Source organism: Haemaphysalis longicornis, unplaced genomic scaffold, assembly GCF_048455015.1.
Source record: "Haemaphysalis longicornis isolate Haplotype H1 unplaced genomic scaffold, Haemaphysalis longicornis Haplotype H1 scaffold_5, whole genome shotgun sequence".
In the NCBI taxonomy this organism is placed as follows: domain Eukaryota; kingdom Metazoa; phylum Arthropoda; class Arachnida; order Ixodida; family Ixodidae; genus Haemaphysalis; species Haemaphysalis longicornis.
In genome coordinates, this window is record NW_027526385.1 from 176,194,884 (window position 1) to 176,212,881 (window position 17,998).

Below are 17,998 nucleotides of genomic sequence, written 5' to 3' on the forward strand. Positions count from 1 at the left end.
ATGCATATACGTGCATGCGCGTCCGTGCATGCGTGCGGTGTGTGCCTGCGTGCGCGTGGGTGTGGGGAGAGGGTAGGAATTAGGGAATTATTTAGTAAATAGAGAAGGAAATGCCGGAAGTCTATGACGCCAACGGAACATAGCATTAAACTTTGTCTTGATACGGTTAGTGAAGTGAACATTTTAATTTTTTATACGTATAGGGAAGAAAGTGAAGAAAAATACGTGTCCACAGTGGGTACCAAACAATGCCTACCAATCCGGCTGTCTTTGCGGCTGTGTTCTCTGTTATTTTGTAGGGTATTTATATTTAACACAACTACATATCTGACGCTTGAAATTGGTAGCCAATGCTAATCTGACAACGCGAGGTGAAGGGAACCTTCTTTCGAACTACCGGGCCCCACTCCGGGCATTTGTTTTTCTTCGCTTTCTGGCCTAGATAAAAAAACTTATGGAAAATTCACTAATCCAACAAACAAAAACGTTTAGCACTCCCCTATGCCTCCCGGGGCCCTATAACGCAAGATATCATTTATTTAGCTCCCAGTGCACCTTATTATCGTTTGCAGCATTTAGGTTCAGTATTGGCTAAATACAATGTATCACTCCTAACCAAATTGTTATAGCAATCACAAATCGGAATACCGCAGAAAATAAGCCAGTGAAATCAGAGTTAAAGCGAAAACCTTCGGAGGGCGAAATTCAGATTACTAACCTATCCCTCCACCATCCCACGTTCAAGTGTCCTTTCCCCAGTCGCGGACAACTACACGAAGCCGCGAGTCGCCATCGGTGTATTCATACACCCCATTTTCCGCACTAGCCCATGTTTATCAGTTTCGACTGCCGCAATACACTCTCTGCCCAAAGAAGCTTTAACTGCACACTAAACAAGTTCCCTGACGTATTATTTGTGACCCGTGACGCCAATTCCTTGCACTAGCAAGATAAAGTCTAGAGAGCTGGCTTATCTGTATCAGGCGGGAAAACCTTAATTGTTATGCATCATTCTGACCTTTCGCACTTACCGCAATAGTGATGTCACAACTGCTTGCTATTCTGTAAAGTGTTCAAACTACTTTAGATTTCAACGCTGTCATTTTCGTTCCTTTCATGTTCATATCGCCTTTTAGTTTTCTGCCGCACAGACTGCATATGTTAAACGTGCAAATCATCGGTTACATGTAGCCATGCGACCTCGCCAGTATATCACCATAGGCAACATCTTAGGATCCGCAAGAATCGAGAAACAAGAAATTTCCATAGCAATTTTCCCAATAAAATGCGTGTACACCAGCGGGCTAGCTAAAATCATGGTGTACGCGCTCCCTACATCATTTGTGCATTGTGTATAGTGTTTAAAACTCAGCTCAGTGGAACATAAAAAAATTCGACATATCGCCCCTTTTTAAGTCTAGAACGACGTAACCAAAACTATCAGTGGTACACTTCTTCAGTTGAATTCTGCGCTATTTCTGTATGAATTAAAATTGCTGCAAAGTACATGACAAACATTTATTGACCGCAAAGAATTCTGTCTTTCACTGCTGCTTCTCACCACGAATATGAAATTTCGTGCTACAGAACTAAGCCTTCCTTGCGTGGCAGGCGTAGGAGTAACTGAGTTATTTATTTATTTATTTATTTATTTATTTATTTATTTATTTTTACTTCTTTATTTATTTGTTAATTTAATTAATAATTTATTTTTACTTCTTTATTTCTATGTTAATTTTTTTATTATTGTTATTTTTACTTCTTTATTTCTTTGTTTATTTGTTTATTTATTTATTTATTTATTTATTTATTTATTTATTTATTTATTTATTTATTTATTTATTTATTTATTTTACCATCAGGGCATGCAAGCAGTGTAGAGGGGAGAGGCTCAGAGAAAAGAGCAAAACAGATGTCAAAACCACGCAACAAGTGTTTAACAATTGCAAAAACAAAAATATTCAATAATGTTAAAAAACGTGGTAAAGCAAATGCACTAAACGCAGCCGTAAACACAATCACACTAGGAACAAAAGGAAAGCAAACTATAGACGCACATCATTCGCCGCAAAAGAATACAGAAACGGCGGATAGAGACAAGCATACAATACACTAAGAAAGAAACAATAAACACGACGCAATACGAAAAAGCACTCCTTACTAGAAAGCATAAGACAAAAAAACTTACAACAATTTTGAATTGGACAATGCTTCCCGGAAATGGTGAGGGTTAGTAATGCAAGCTAATGAAGCAGGCAGGTGGTTCCACTCACGGCACGTTTTCGGCAAAAAAGAATGGGATTAGGTGACAGTGTTTTGGTGCGGGATATGAACTTTGTGACTATGGTCAACATCTTCACAACTGATGTCCACCTTTTTTGTATTTCCTTCGCAAAGTATTAAACACAACTTCACGAAGTAGCGTGGTCGTGACTGTAGCCTAGGTTAAAAATCTGTTAATGTAAAAGGTCTCTGCAAAGATAGCTGTCACATACTTGTCATAGGATACACCTTCCTTGTAATCCTTATGCCTCTCTTTATTATGCTCACCTTTTTCATAGCTGCGTGTAATGTTGTAAATGCTGGCTCCATCGGTTCAATGAACATCTTGCGCCAGCCATGCACGGCAGCGGCTGGTCCATCCGCACACAGAGCATTACCAGAGCAGTGTTCTTCGCGGTAATTCCAACGGCAAGTAAAGGTGAATATTCGTTCCGGGTGGCGGCTAAAGAGAATGTTGAGCAAGTCCTGGTCAGCCCAAGGTATTCGGCCTTCGAACTCTTTCTTCAGTTGCACCACTCGGCGCTCGAGGCCGAATTCCCGCATGCGTGTCAGGTTCATCATCAGCAGACCTGCGTTCAAAGCTGTCGAGAAACAAAATTATTCAGTTCTGTGAGACCCATCGACGAAGTCCTCTACTTTTTCTAAAAAATATGTCAGATTTCGTTGAAAACTGAGCGAGAAAATTTAAAAACTGAGCTCACGAAAAATCTCAGATTATGTCCTGTTGTCATTACCCAGACATGCACGTAAATAATATCAGCACAGCTCAGCCCATTATTTGTACAAGCTATGAGTGTTGGGGCGAACACCTATTCGCTTCTAATCCGAAATAACAGCCATTGAAAACCTCAAACAAGGAAATTTCGCAACATTTTCTTCGCCTAAGGTTTCGTATAAAAGTACGTAAAACTCGAATTCGTCGCAACATACGCACTCCTAAATGTGAATTAGGAGCGCCAGAATAATGAAAATTCAGTTGTTTTCCGCACAGTCCTTTACACGTTAAGGCATATATATGGAATATTGTTGGTTCCAAAATTTACAATTTTATGTGCGGCATCATTTCTGATTTTCTTATTTTTGCTGATTAACTTCGCTGCGCTCACAAACAAAATGCAAAACGGAGAAAAGCACTGGAAACCTTCGTATACAGTGAGTTGAAGCACTGTAACAGGACGGCTGAGTCAAATGAACAATGAACAATGACTCAGAATAAAGGTTTGTCTCCGCATGACACGACATGGAGGAAACATGTTTTACACGAACAAAGCTTTCCCTGTGAAGAAAAAGGGCATGCGAACAAGTAAAAGCTGCGCAAACTTTTTAAGAAAGGGAAAAATGGTGGATTAAGGGAACAAACAAGATATCTAAGTCAGGTCGAGCTGAAAAATGAATTGTTTATTACTACTGCTAATACGGCGTGACAAGAACACAAAACATTTACCAATATTTGTGTTTTTCCTTTTCGCAATAAAGCCAGAAATTACACGCAAGAAACTTTCCACTTACTGTCACAAAGTAACTTCGTTTACGTGCGTACACAACTACTAAGGACGCAAAGCCATGTTAAGGAGGCGGTGTTCATGTCGCCATGAATGCGCTATGCCTGTGAGTCTGAAGGTGGTTTCATGGCTTCCTATGTAGTGGTTTTGCGTCCACTACTGACGTTGTTCGCACCAGAAAGCCTCCGCTGTGGGCCCGAAAAAGCTTATCTAGCGAAGTGACACAAACACAGACAGTGTTCGCATTTAAGGTCAATATCGCCACGAAATGTACGAGCAAAAGGAGGCTTCCACTGACAAATGAGTCCGCATCCTAAAAAGCAGAAAAAATATACAGTTGCTGCTCCTGTTGTTCCTCAGGTTGAGCTTTTGGTGTATCATAGGCCTAAACTACCAGAAAAGCCTTGTTACAATAACTTCTGTGGCCACACATCATTCGCATAGAATGTAGTTAATTCCAGTTTTCCACACAAATAATCATACTGTTTTAAGCAAATTTTAGACCAGATTTTAAGCAAATTCCTATTTTGTTCAATGCGCTCCTATTCCCCCACTTTGATATATAAGCACGAATTGGAGGTTAGCAAAGGCTTTTCTGGCGTTTTTGCGGTGCCTGTAATTGCCCATTTTGGCGTTCGTACCTAAATGCTTATAAACGCCTATTTTACAAATCGGTGCCTATATTAACACTATTTAGACTCAATTTTAGCTTTACAGTGCCGTCGGAGGTAGTTATTCATCCTACCGGGCAGTACTAACTGTTTGGAACTCTATAGGGTTCAACGCGGTTCTCTAGTTCAATTTACTCCCAGAACAGAGCCACTAGCAGCAGTAGAAGGCAACTATCATTCTCAGTGACAATAGACACAACCTTAAATCCAAAAATCTGAAGATGGCTGTAGTTTGCTATTCTTTCCATAATTTTCACAGGGTTCCTTAGACTAACTTCCGCGTGCTCTCCAAACAGATTTATTCCACCATGTGCATTCGCATCCTCGTTCCCAGAAGCATACTCAAATCCAACACTATTTTCAACACAACGGTTGAGCATCGAACACCCCTTTGTTAACCTATATCATACCTATATTAAAACGCAACGGCGATACATCAATGCGCAGGTGAATTTCTTTACGCTTTAGAATTCACACTGCCGACGGGCTCTAACACACGTTATCCTATCAAAATTCTGTTCAGCTGCTAAACAACTTTTCCAAAAATGCTTTTTCCAATTTGTGAAAGTGTATTTGTGGTGTTGACAATTCTTCCCGGCACGATTTGGATAATATCATTGTATATGAGAAAAGTACTAGAGTTGTACCTAACAGAGTTGTATGTGACAGCATGCTAATCGCCTGATAAATAGTTGTCTTTCTTGCGTATAATATTTGTCTGTGTTTTTGTTGTGTCGAAATAAATTGCGTCAGGCAGGCAAAAGTAGCTCTTTTTTGATGAGTATTTCCAGTTCTCAAGTATTTTTTTCATGCCTGCTTGGCTATATGCGATGCTCGAGCAAGCGACAGTGGCCACTGAGCATGAATGGGAACAGTGCGCCTTCCAATTAAGCCAATGAATCGCCATTACTCCAGTTGTAAGGGACAATTTAACGACCATGCTGAACTGTTGGCGCCTTTGTGTCATCATAAACAATAACATTTCTGACCTTCCTGTGGTAGATACAAGTCGCCCTATCTTCATTTGAAATTATGTGTATTATGCAACAACTTATGGTGCCATATTTATGCCGTTGGTGGCCTACATCGGTGTTTTGCGTGCCTGTTTTTGTCATCTAAAACGCGCTGTTTGAACACATAAACATCCGGCCTCTAGTGATAATATTCGACTCGCTATCTTCTGACACCTGTGTTATTGGCGCGTAACACCGAGTCTCTTAACTATAAACTACGCTTAGGTTCTTAATTTTCGCATATTTCTCGGCAGTTTGCTCAATTTGCTCAAAAATCGCCGTATCACTCTCCGAAGCCGCACATGAGCATAGACAAGCACCGTAGTACAAAGGTACGGCTTATTTTATGCCAACCACAGTTCTTTAAAAAACATTCTCATTCGGACTTCGTGGTACAAATTAGCTGCCACCTCCCATATACACATCAGATCCCTCTTCGCACGTTGGCCGAAACAGTGGTGGAGAAGTCATGCTTTCTCTCCTAATGTACATCTCTTAACTGAGCTAACTGTTCGTGAAAACAAACCACCTTCCTGAAATATCCGGAATACATTAGCCTAATCTTATACATCGTGCAATAGAAATGAACAGTTCATAGCTTAGATTTCCGGTATTGAATTAGCTTGCTTGCATAGTTAAAGTGACTGACTGACTGACTGACTGACTGCTTGAATAAATTCTTCTTGATTGATTGATTGATTGATTGATTGATTGATTGATTGATTGATTGATTGATTGATTGATTGATTGATTGATTGATTGATTGATTGATTGATTGATTGATTGATTGAATGATTGATTGATTGATTGTGTACTCCTTACCGAAAGGACGGACGAATGGGTGCTGCGCTTTGGTGAGATACCAACTGTTTGTGAAGCTCTCAGTATCTGGCGCCATCGCTGCCATCTGCCAACTGTTCATAGCAGCGAACATCCTCCAGAAGTCCTCCACGGGGTGTAGAAACACAACATCGGTGTCCACGTATATCACCGCGTCTTCTTTCGGGAGCATGCTCTGCAAGAATTCAATTTTTAAGCTCTGGAGTACTAGAAGTTTCATTTTGTTCCTAACATCTAACTGATACAAGGTGAAATATTTGAAACCCATCTGAAGCGCACAGAAAAATAAATTGAAAGTCAGCGTGTGTACTCCTTTTTCCTGAAGCATTTTGTGAATGCCTTCATTATCCTGCCGTTTTTTTTTTCAGTTTGTCAAAAGGCAAAAATGGGTTCAAGAGGAAGCAGCACAATCCCAGGCAGCACAGGACCACTTGTCCTAACTCAAGCCGATGTACTTTGGCCAGAGCTTTTCTATCCGGCTTTTTCGGGCAGACGTGTTCGGCCCGTGTCCAAATGTGGACCTTTTGGCCGTATACGGCCGTACTCTCATGGCTATCCAACGGCTAATATCTGTCGGCCAGTCGACCGGATTACGGCCATACGGCCAGATTTTTGCCGCAGCTAGGGCTCAGGCCATTCGAAAGCCACCCGTGCGCGGCCGAAGTGCGGCCACCGGAGGTCAGCCGAGATGCGGTCGTCGGACTCCAGCCGGAATCTAGGCTAATTGGAAGAACCTATTTTTATGGCTTTATCAGAATTTGATCTTGCTTTTGGAAATAAATAATTAAGAAAAACCCAAATTACTAGCAACTTTTTCTACGTGCTTCCGTGAAAGATATGCAAAGAAAGATGCTTTGGCCAAGTATTAGGTTCTGCAGTTGGAACCCCGGCCTGATAAGTTCCGGAAAGTAAATACTTACTCAACCTGTACACATCATTGATAAGAATGCGTAAGGCCGCAATTTGCGGAGGAAGATTTTTGGTATCATACATGGTCCAGGAGTGGACCACAGAGGTTGTTATTTCTTGGAGGTTTTTAACACACAACTTGTTGTCTCTGCACAATACCAAGCCTTTCTTTTCAAAACAGAAACTACAAACAGTGAAAGTAGTCCCCAACTGCCGATCTAGTTCCTTGAAAATTCATCTAGGAGGTTTGCCAATTTCCAAACCACGCATGGCCACAGGTCACATTTATACGCTTGGAATTTACTAGAAATTGACTGGTCCTTCTTCTGGGAGTGTCAGAATGCGGACTTTTTGTTTCGTCCTTTCTATATTCTTCTGTGAAGGAAGGAAGGAAGGCTTTCATTATATTGTGTGAAGCTAGTCCGCTTGTACAACACCCGACGTACTCGCATAAACGTCACCTGCCAGGTCTCTTGCTCTCCTTGGACAGAGAGAGATACATAATTTAAGGCTAAAAAAAGGAATCAGAAATCGCTACTGCCTCCTAACTGCAAAGTCATGAAATATTTGTGGCGAAAGGCACGCAGCGGGGATAGTGTGGTGGGAAAAAATGCGGAACTAGAGGAACGGCAGAGAAAAGCAGACACAAAAATGGCGTCAATGGAAGCGGCATGACATCGCTGAAGTCATGATGCCCGGCTGCTTCTTGGTGAAATGTGGTAAAGCCCGGAGGAAAGCCTGAAATGAAACGTTCGTGCCTCCAGACGGAATAAAAAGCTAATGAGACCAGAAAACCCTAAGCAATAAAATAAACGGATGCGCTGCCTTTTAAAGCAAACACTTCACAAATGTTCACAGCATAAAACGACTTTCATGCTACGCAAACCAAGCTCAGATTTTTCCTTGATGCATGCTTGCGCATCTGCGCTAAGAGTCGCGTTAAAAAGTCGACCACAGCAGCCATTACACGGGAATACACCGCAACCGCACTGGTGTTTAAATTATTCACACCCCCCATTCAGAACTTCTTTCACAATAAAAAACTAATCTTCCGGTGAGGGATGCACAATAAATAATTCTGAAGTCTCGATGCGCAAGACTAATTCGTCATTGCTGGTAAAATTATTCTTAAATAAGAGACAACAAAGATAGGCTGCTTCCAAACAAAACCAGAGTATATCTGGGGACCCAAATTTGTATCAGGACCATATCGACCACCACCATATCCTATATACCGAGTGATGTGCACCAAAAAACATCTCGCGCACAGTCCCAAAGAGGTACGACTCTTCGTCAACGGCGGCGAGTCATTGCGCGCTTGTGGAAGGGTGCTCACCTCCAACACCTGCGGAGCACACATCGCAAACTTACACCAAATGGCACTTAGTTCACGTCCATCGCGATAGAATGCGGCTATGTAGCACAGGTCATTCCAGGACGAGTACGGGACCCCCTTAGCCAAGTTCGCAAACATTTTGGATTCCACGTGTAGGACAGCAAGTAAAATGGACTATCCCACAATATCTTGTCCGACAAAACTGCCCTCAAAGACAGTAGGGAAGATACACTTCCACTACCCAATGATCGAACAAATCACTGTAAGCGCAGTTGATACTGCTGGACTGTTCTGTCTGAATAACAGAGGTCGAGGACGGCCATTAGCTGTGCTGTTCACTTGTGCTAGCCCAAGAACTGTTTATGTGCAGCCCGTCGAATACCTAACAACAAAAACTTCGTAAGTCTTTCGTAAACTTCACAACCATCTGCAGCGACAACGCACGAACTTTTGTGCTGGCTTCGAAAGAACCTCAAACGTTGCGAAAATCTATTTACAACCTAACGTACACAGTTTTTACAACGTTAGGAAAAGGGGGGAAGTTCATCTGACCAAGTTTTTGTAGGTGTGCGGCCTCTACGAAAGACACATCCAATCTATCAAGATGCGCTGAAGGAAAAAGGCAGGTGCTTAGTAATTTACACAAAGTTGATTACGCTTTTATTCGAGTCGATGCTGTTTTAAACTCTCCACCCCTGCATTACGTCTCGAATGACGTAACTGAACCTTCTCTGCTGTATCTTGCAAGCCTTCTTGTCGACAGAAGGTTTACGCTATTGCCGCCGTACGAAGCCATGGATGACCCCACGAAATCCGCGGACCAGCTGTGAATCCTTAGCAGGAAGAAAGAAGGTGATTTGACGTTTTTGATTCGCTGGTCTAAGCATCACTTGATTGAGCTCAAACGTTTTCTGTCAACCAGGTCAATGGTGACTGGGGGTCGATTCATTTAAGAAGGGAAATATGGTTCTCCTCGGAGAAGAGCGACAAAAACAGACGTAAACTCCCGGAAGGAATCAATACCTCCATCACGGATGGCATGGCGAAGTTCGCTCCTGTTCCCTACAACTCCCTTGCGGCAGAACAGTCGATCGGCCCGTTCTACTGCAGTATCCCTTACAAGCCAACTAGCGTCGCCTGTCGGTGAGCAGAATATTGAAGCTTCTTTCTTTTCACGCGTAGCAGACGACGCGCATCATCATCAGTATTACCAGCACCTACCAAGCGGTGGAATGCGCTCTGACTGCATACGCGCCAGTTCCATTAAACCCTTACTCTACTCGGACATTCGCTTCCTGCTTTTTCACGACGGCTCGGCAGCCGGGGAACATTACGGTCCGCCAAACAGCTAAAGCACGGCTTCACAAAGATCTGGCTGGTGTAGCACCTTGAACTGGTTTTAAGATTATTTTTGTAATCTTGAAACTGCAATGAAAGTTCATGTTGTTGCAGCGATTTAACCCAAGCGAATGCTTATGGTAGTGGCACACTCTTAAAACTTCCACGGTGGAGCTGTATCCCTATCACCAATACGTGAGTAGACTGGAACTGCCTGGACAAAACGCTTGTCATAGGAAATGTCCATTTATTGGAATTTCATTTCTGACAAGGGCTAAAAAGGCTCGCAAATCGTTTCAGGAGAACTCTCGTTTATGTTTCCTGCAGCGCGAGTGAAGCGTACGTGTCGTATTTTCGAGATTTCTGCCATTCATTTTTTACAACACACTGCGTCTTTTTGCGCCGTACAATATTCGTTGCTGTGCTTCTTGAAACGTGCGTCCGTAAAACTCTCATATGGTTTATGGCTGCTATGAAGTCGCTTTTAGCCATCCAGCGATATCCGTGTCAATGTCTAAACAGTTAGGTTTCACAAATTTGTTCTCAGAAAAAACGAAATGTGAATATGTTACCGAACATCTTTATCCCTTCGGGACGCAATATAAAACAGTTTCACCCCGTCAAGCAATAAATCTCAAGCAAATCCAGAATACATGAGTAGTGTTTTATGTGGAGGACGCATCGCACAGCTTAACTGCTTTTCCTAGCAGCTTTAAGTTACCGGCGGATTGTAATTTTATTAAATTAAGCTATGTAAATCGTGTGCACTAATTGTCGCTTAATAAAATTAAGCTAAGCGAACTATGTGCCGTGTACCTACCGAAAGGAAGAGTCTTTGCGTTGCACAAGGTCTGAACATGCCCCACCAGTCGGAGTACGTCTCCTCGGGGTACCAAACTGGCTGGACGTCGCATCGAACACGCCTTCTTATATGCTTGGGCCATGAAATTACCTTGCAGAAAGAATAAAGATGACATTCATAAAATATGAGTACCATTAAAATACGTTCGAAACAGGGCAACGAACCGCCATGCTAGAAACTCGCTTCGCTCGAAAGCCCACAACTTAAACTGTTTAAAGATTGGTTAAGTAAAGCGATGTCCCGAGGTTTCATTTTCACTAATGATTAGGCAAAAAAGAACATCATGTCATTATTTGTAACATCTAACACCTCCACAGGAGCAGGGATGTCCAAAATAATAAAAAGTTTATTATGCGGTTTTTACAGTTTGTTCACCACCGAATTAGCTTGGTACACAGCGAAAAAAGGTGGCTCATTATGCTGTGATGAAATAAGAATACTGGGAGTAAATATCTTCAATTTCTCATTGGGATGATATCCCTAATCAATGGCATTTATGCTTCTATTAAATACGTTAATGTTGTTCAACCCAACGCACGCATGAGCACTTCGGTGACGGCTAGAACTTGTAAATTTCACTAGGGCACTACTGTTAAGCAGAGGGGCGTAAGTCGTCGCTGAACTCGTTGCCTAACAGACAGAGTCGCTTGCAAGGGCAGCGACGACAGACGTGGCCGAATTAACGATGATGGAGAGCTTGCCACATGTCGGTCTTCCTTACACTGCGGATTGCACTGCAGGTGGTTGAGCGGTTTGGAGTGGGTATCAGTAAAAGTGTACTCTTGGGGTCGAGTACAAAAGGTTCAAGACCGCGAACGGCAGTCGCAGAGGGTCGCGGCATTTTTCCGGCGCCTAGAAGTCCCCCTCCCTCTGGGATTACTGTTGCGACTTCGGGAGGGGAAAACTGTAGTTTAGTAGTTTCCAGTGTTTGTCTTCACCTACGGCGTGCATTTCTTCGCGCAAAGAGTATATTGGTGCTCGACGGGGTATGTTAGCAGCAACGGGGTTCGGTGCGGACCATTTAGCATGATGGTCGTACTGCCTTGAGCACGTGTCGGTGGTCATTTCCATCAATGCAGCTTGGCTTTCAGAATAAATGACAATTTTTAGAGCGTTGAGGAAGAGTCCAGCGAAAGCGCCTCGCCACCCTCCAGAATCCGCAACTCCCTCCTCTCGAGTCATTTGCAGGGTTAGCTGTTGTCAAGCTAACCCTGCAATCTCGTCTCGTGTCACGAGCCTCGTAACGGCAGTCCGAGAATTTACGCAGCAACATATGGTTATAGTATATGGCGCCGAAGCATTGGAATGCGCTAAACTTAACTTGACTGGGGCAAACCTCCAGCGTGTTTATTATGGAAGGACCGAGGCAGGAAGGTACAGGAGTGAGCGTGACCGGGGGAGGAAAAAGAGGCTCTGATATGGCAGTGGCGGCACAAACCCGTTGTCTTTCGGCGACATTTGCGGCGAAGTAACCAGCTACGCCGCCATTTTTGTCGTATTGTTTACGGCAGGGGCTTAACTGTTAGAATGCCTTTCTTTATTAGGCCGGTTCGTTGTGGACTGTATCTGCGGCTTCCAGGTGCAAAAGGCCCATAAAGGTTGCCTACCAAGTATTTCCGCCGGACATCACGCGATCTCGAACGGCGCAAGTCGCTTGTAGAAATGAAATTTTAGTAGAGCGAACTTGTGCTCCGCTAACGCTGTAACAACAGTGCAGAGGTTTAAAAGGCAGTTGAACAAAGTAACGCGCACAGTCTGCATGCACTGCCACAGCGCTTGGTACTCACGCATTTATTAGGAACGCAGTCTTTTCCACAAACATCCAATTAGGTCGAGAGAACAGATGATCAAATAAGAAGAGTATAGGTGAGTAAAGAACGAATTACCCTGGTTCGCTCTCAAACGAGCTTAACCAGGCATGGTCTAATGCCAGACGGAACCAACGGTTGGCCCATTTTAGGGCGGAATAAAACATACTTGCGGACCACCCGCTACAACTAAACATCGACAGCACAATTTTTAAAGCATGCTTTGTCCCACATTCGACAAGTTCTGAATCCTGATTAAAACCAAGAAGAAAAATTACGCATGTAATTAGTACGCAATGGGACTCACGTGAGAACACTACCAATGTGCTTTTCATATGTTGACTTATGGGGAACAAATCTGTGGCCTTGCTAAGCACCTCGAAAAGAAACTTAAGATAGCTCAACGAGCTATGCATTGCCGACTGTAAAGGTAACGCTATTCCAACAGAAAGTGAACATTGAATTTGGGAGCAAGCACGGATGAGAGTCATCCTAGCTAAGTTTAAAAGGAAGAAGTGCGATTAGGTCAACGTTGATCTTTGGGCAATTTGGTTTGTCATAGTCGAATTGACCACGCAGCAAACAAGGACGAGCGAGAAGATGCGATACACAGGCGCTGGTTTGTCAGCACCTGTTTGTCTCGTCTTCCCCGTGGCCTTTGTTTGTTGCGCTCTGAATTCAAGAATAAGAAGACAGGTCACACATGCGAAGCTGAGACCTGCAACCTGCGGACAACCAGGGTATCAGAGTGGCCACCGAAGCATGCAACTGAAATTAGAGATTACAAACAACCTATCGGTAAATCAGATAAGAAAATTTGGGGGTAAACAATTGATTGAAAAGCGCTAGCTTGGAGCTCCTGGAAGTTCACAGAAGTGACGTTCGTCCTGCTGTGAACACTGTGGCATCGCTAAAGGGGGGCCAGGGCCCCGACTACCGGACCCTTGGTAAAGGAAGCGGGGTGTCACATGTGCCCCTCTAATGTGTAATGCGGACGTCTAAAACTGGAACACGACTGTAACAAAACCACAGCTTTGGCCTGTTCAATTTACATCCCCACCAGCCTATTCAGATTACCTTCCTGGTATAATGGAAGAAACCGAGGAGAATTTTGGCATGCAGGAATGTCGCGGGCGTCCAGGATGTAAGCCGAGGCGAACAAAGAACGACTCCTCCAGAGGGCGTGCCATCAGTATGACTGCGACGCTCGGAGGGGTGTAGTGAGCGAGCTTGTTTTTAATGGAGCGACAATGGGGCTAACCGAACCCCTTCATCACGTCCAGGACAACTGTTAGGGCGGCAGACGAGAAAAGTACGGGGGGAGGCATCAGGGCCAACGAGACTCATGGTCATACATCCTCGGCGGCTTTCCACGTGGCTTTTTTGTTTGTTTTTGTTTTTTCGCGCATATGAGATGATGTGTACGGGCGCGTGGTAAATGGTGAAAAAAAGCGCGAAGAAACAACGACAACACCGGGAGGAACAACTACAACGGAACGAAGCGCTGAATTCTTCCTCTGTATTGGTTATTGTTCCTCCTGGTTGTCGTTGTTCCTTCTCGCTTTGTTTCACCATGAACCCTTACCTACTCGCCCAGCTTTCTTTGTTACTTCATGGCAAATGAAGTAACACTTGAAGACTTCATGGAGACTTCATGGTAAATGAAGTCTTCATGGCCTTCTCTGGTGTGTTTGCGGTGACGCGTCGGAGACCGTGTACCCCGATCCGCTTGTCATATTTTGAGATGGCAACCAAGGTAAAAATGACTTGAAAAACAAAATGTGGGGAAGATTGAATCTAGAGGAAGTGGGGCGTAAGAATGAAATAAAATGAAAGTAAGTGTGAAACATGAAATAAAAGTTGGAGAGGAGGGGCTTACTATACAGATTGTGTCTGTGTTGGGACGGGGGCGCAAGGGGAAGGGGAGCAGCTCAGGTGTCCTGCAATAGGTGAGACAGTTAAGCCGTCGCGATGTCCCTTGATTGCACCAGAGTCCTTGAATGGTTACACTAACCAACCAATTTTCGATCGAAGCAATCACGAAGGATCTGGAATCGGTTGTTGATAGCTCGTAATTTTAAGTCGCTGACTTTCGTTCATTGTGCCCAGCAACGCAGTCAGTGAATGGCGATGGCGCGCAGATGGCGATATATGAAAGCGCCGTATCTTATGCAAGCCCCATGCAATTAAGCTAGAAAACAACGGATGAGTAGCTTGTCCAAGAAATTATGCACGAAATTATGCAACAGTTATGTAGTCACTTATTGTATTTATCTAACTGTTAATCAGGTAAATCTACGTTTTTTAGTTCATTCTCCTGTAAGTTAAAGGCAAAATAAATGAGTATCTGCGTGTTCGTGTTTTCTGCATTGCGCACATAAATGAAGCGGATAGCCTTGTGCTCATTTTTTTTTATTTTATCATGGTATTCGTGAAGGGGGGGGGGGTGGCTCTAAGTTCTCAGTAAATATTTCAAACGGAGTTGTAAATAAAGGATTATTCGAAGCTGATGACCCTAATATTTTGCTTTGAAGGATGCATTTTTAAAGGTAGCGCTCAAGTAAAAAAGGACAGGGCAACAATATTAACTGCATAACGAAAACATGAACCCCTGGTACGTCCCCCCTCTCTATAACAACCATTCGATTCGCCGAGTGTTGCCCATCTCCGTAGATGGTCGGGAAAGGGAGAGAAAGATGAAACGTTTATTGCGCTGCAAATGTACGGGTGGATCCTTCGTTCAGGACGCCATGCGTTGACCGTGGTGTCGTAGCCCGGGTTACAAGGAGTGCTTGGTCCTCCAGGCGACCGCTAGACAGCTGTATCTCCCACTGCTCAGGGGACAGGGCATTTGTAAAGGGTGGCAGTTCGGGGTTTTACTTGCAGTCCACAATGATACGCATCACAATGAACCGCCTCACAACCATGCACATGGGTAACAAGTGTATCCGAACGCCATTTTCTCTTCATATGGCGTCAGAGAAGACTTCCTTTGACATGACCAAATTATGGCTTATATAATAGGATTCCACAACTTTGCGTGTCATCTGGTCCTTGTGGGCGTAAAAACGTCGCTATCAACCAAAACCCGCCAGCAGCCACGTCCTCCACCGGCCACTCATCGGCGGGGTAATTATTAAATTTTAAAGTTATTCTGCCGCTCCCGTAGGCGCGCGTTCACACATGTACCCGATTGCCCAAGATACAGTTTACCGCAAGTCAGGGGCAGGCGCTATACAACGCCCGGGCCACACATACGATCACCGTAGGAAAGATAATTGTAGCTGCATTGCTCTCGAAAAGCAGCTTAAAGGCGTATCAGCAGTAATACCCTTACGTGCTAGCTGAACAAGTGCACCGTTATGTTAGTTAGGGTTTGGTTTTTCGGAACAGCAGAAGCGCTTGCTTTACTTACACTATGCGGAAAAACCACCACTGTTTTAAAAGATCCGCTACACTGTAAATTGATTTACAGCCTTAGAGGGAAGATTCAATGTTTTTAACAAACGCCATTACACCCTATCAAAACAGCACAAAAAAACACCGATAAGTATGCATAGTGTAATTGACACCCTTAAAGCTCAACAAACTCCCCTTTAGAGGGAGTTTTGTCCCTCATTCCGCCCTTAAAGAGATTGTTTCTCTTGTGCTTTAGTGGGGTGTAAGGGAGTTCGTTAGAGACAAAAATTACCATTAAGGGTGTGAATAATTTTAGAGTGTACAGTGCGGTTCACTGTTCAAGGAAACAAGAACGTGTGTTTCATTACGACTGCTTACGCTGACCCGCACTTCTACAGCAAGCAGCAAGATCGACCTCCAAAATTTGGTCCTCGGCACAACCGGAGGCACTCAATGGGCAGGCGCAATGCTTATAGGGTGCGTTTTACGTGCGTTTTAATTAAATTCTCGTGTTCACTTTAACAGAGGACTGCACAGGTACATGTCGAGACCTTAACGCTGAGTCAACCCAAGAGAAAAACTCCGCGTAAAAGTGCCTAGGGTAAGGAGCCTTTTCAAGGCGCCTTTCAAACGCAGTTCCACAACTCTGCATACTTTTTAGGTAGTGCTCACACTTGATACGCCAATGATTATGTGAAAATCAAACACCAGCCTCACCTCATTTTTAATTTTGGCCATGTTCGCTTTGTCCGAGATGATGATAAGGTGCAGTGGAGAGGTGGAATACGCGACAGCTGACTTGATTGCAACCATACCAAGGTCAAAGTGTTTCTGGCATATTACGAAAACCAATGTCATGCTGCTGCTAGGACAAGTAAAGTGAAGTGAAAATGAGAATGGTGCATTTTTACGCGCTTTATTTAAAACTGCACACGAAAAAATCTCACAATTATTACTTTCATTCGACTTCAACGGCTAAAATAATGCACCCAGCAATAAAAAGCTGTCAGGCTAACAGTATCTCAAGCGCTGAACCAAGAAAAAAGAGGTAAATAATTTTGGGAAATATATGTAACAAGAAAATTTAGTATTGACCTCACGGCCTTCGGGGCAAATATGTTGGTATAAACCAGGTTTCGGGACCATGGTTTATAAAAACATCTCAATCTGTGAGGTAAACCATTCAATAAGCAGTATTGTTCACATCACTGGCACCCATGTCGCGTTTAAATTTTTCCATAATTTGTTCTTAGTCCCTAAACGTGCCAATCACTGATCGTTTGTGGGTCTCCATAATATCAAAACAACAAGATAGTATTTTGAGCATTCTCAGAATATTGAAAAAAGTTCTTAAGTACCGTGAACAAGAATGGTGGTTTTAATGCTTCGGGATTGTGGTTTCAGCTGTAGCGCCATAGTAACACAAAATGTAATACGACCTCATACGTCACTGTTTATAAGCTAGCTAATATGAAGCCTGAGTATCCGCGAAAAAACATTCTTGTTTGAATAAACAAATCCAAGACGCAAAACTTCCAATATGAAAAATACTCATTTAAACATATCAAGGTGTACATGAATCCGGAGAGTGACCTGAAACAAAATATGGGCATTCAGCATACCTTTCTAAATTATGATCTGGCGCTTTTCCACCACCGGTATCCATACTCCGGACAGGATAGGATTTTTGCTTCGATATCAGACGGTAGCTTCCGTCTAGGCTGACACATGTCAGCTTGCTGAGCACCAAACAGCCCAACACCGCCAACGAGAAAACGCAAAGCAGGCACAGCGGCAGCTTTGAATTCATCATGATGCCAAACCGTATAGGGCCTGCAAAAAATTCACAAGTGTTTTATCAGTCCAAAGAAGTGCTAGGCCATATACTTCAATGAGACACGTTGGAAATTTAACGCCACTGATAATTTAGCATTCTGAATGTGCAACACTCTTCGAATAACCCTGAATTCGATATATGCAAGCATCCCAGTGCAATCATCCAGATACTTAAATGCCATGCAGCGTAATGAAACTCTT

The 17,998-nt window shown here is 43.4% G+C and overlaps 1 protein-coding gene across 2 annotated transcripts in view; it reads right to left on the reverse strand.

Moving 5' to 3' along the window:
* Window positions 1–17,998, reverse strand: part of LOC144138830 (glucoside xylosyltransferase 1-like) — a 51,907-nt gene that overhangs the window by 11,147 nt on the left and 22,762 nt on the right. Inside the window, exons 2-6 of one of the 2 annotated variants that reach the window (XM_077671316.1) lie at window positions 17,584–17,794; window positions 16,679–16,823; window positions 10,713–10,844; window positions 6,292–6,484; window positions 2,551–2,864 (exon numbers count right to left, since the gene is read on the reverse strand). In XM_077671316.1, the coding sequence (XP_077527442.1) occupies window positions 2,551–2,864; window positions 6,292–6,484; window positions 10,713–10,844; window positions 16,679–16,823; window positions 17,584–17,774 (975 nt within the window). In that variant the 5' untranslated portion in view covers window positions 17,775–17,794. Of the gene's footprint in view, window positions 1–2,550; window positions 2,865–6,291; window positions 6,485–10,712; window positions 10,845–16,678; window positions 16,827–17,583; window positions 17,795–17,998 lie in introns of both variants that reach the window. The other variant, XM_077671314.1, reaches the window with a different exon arrangement.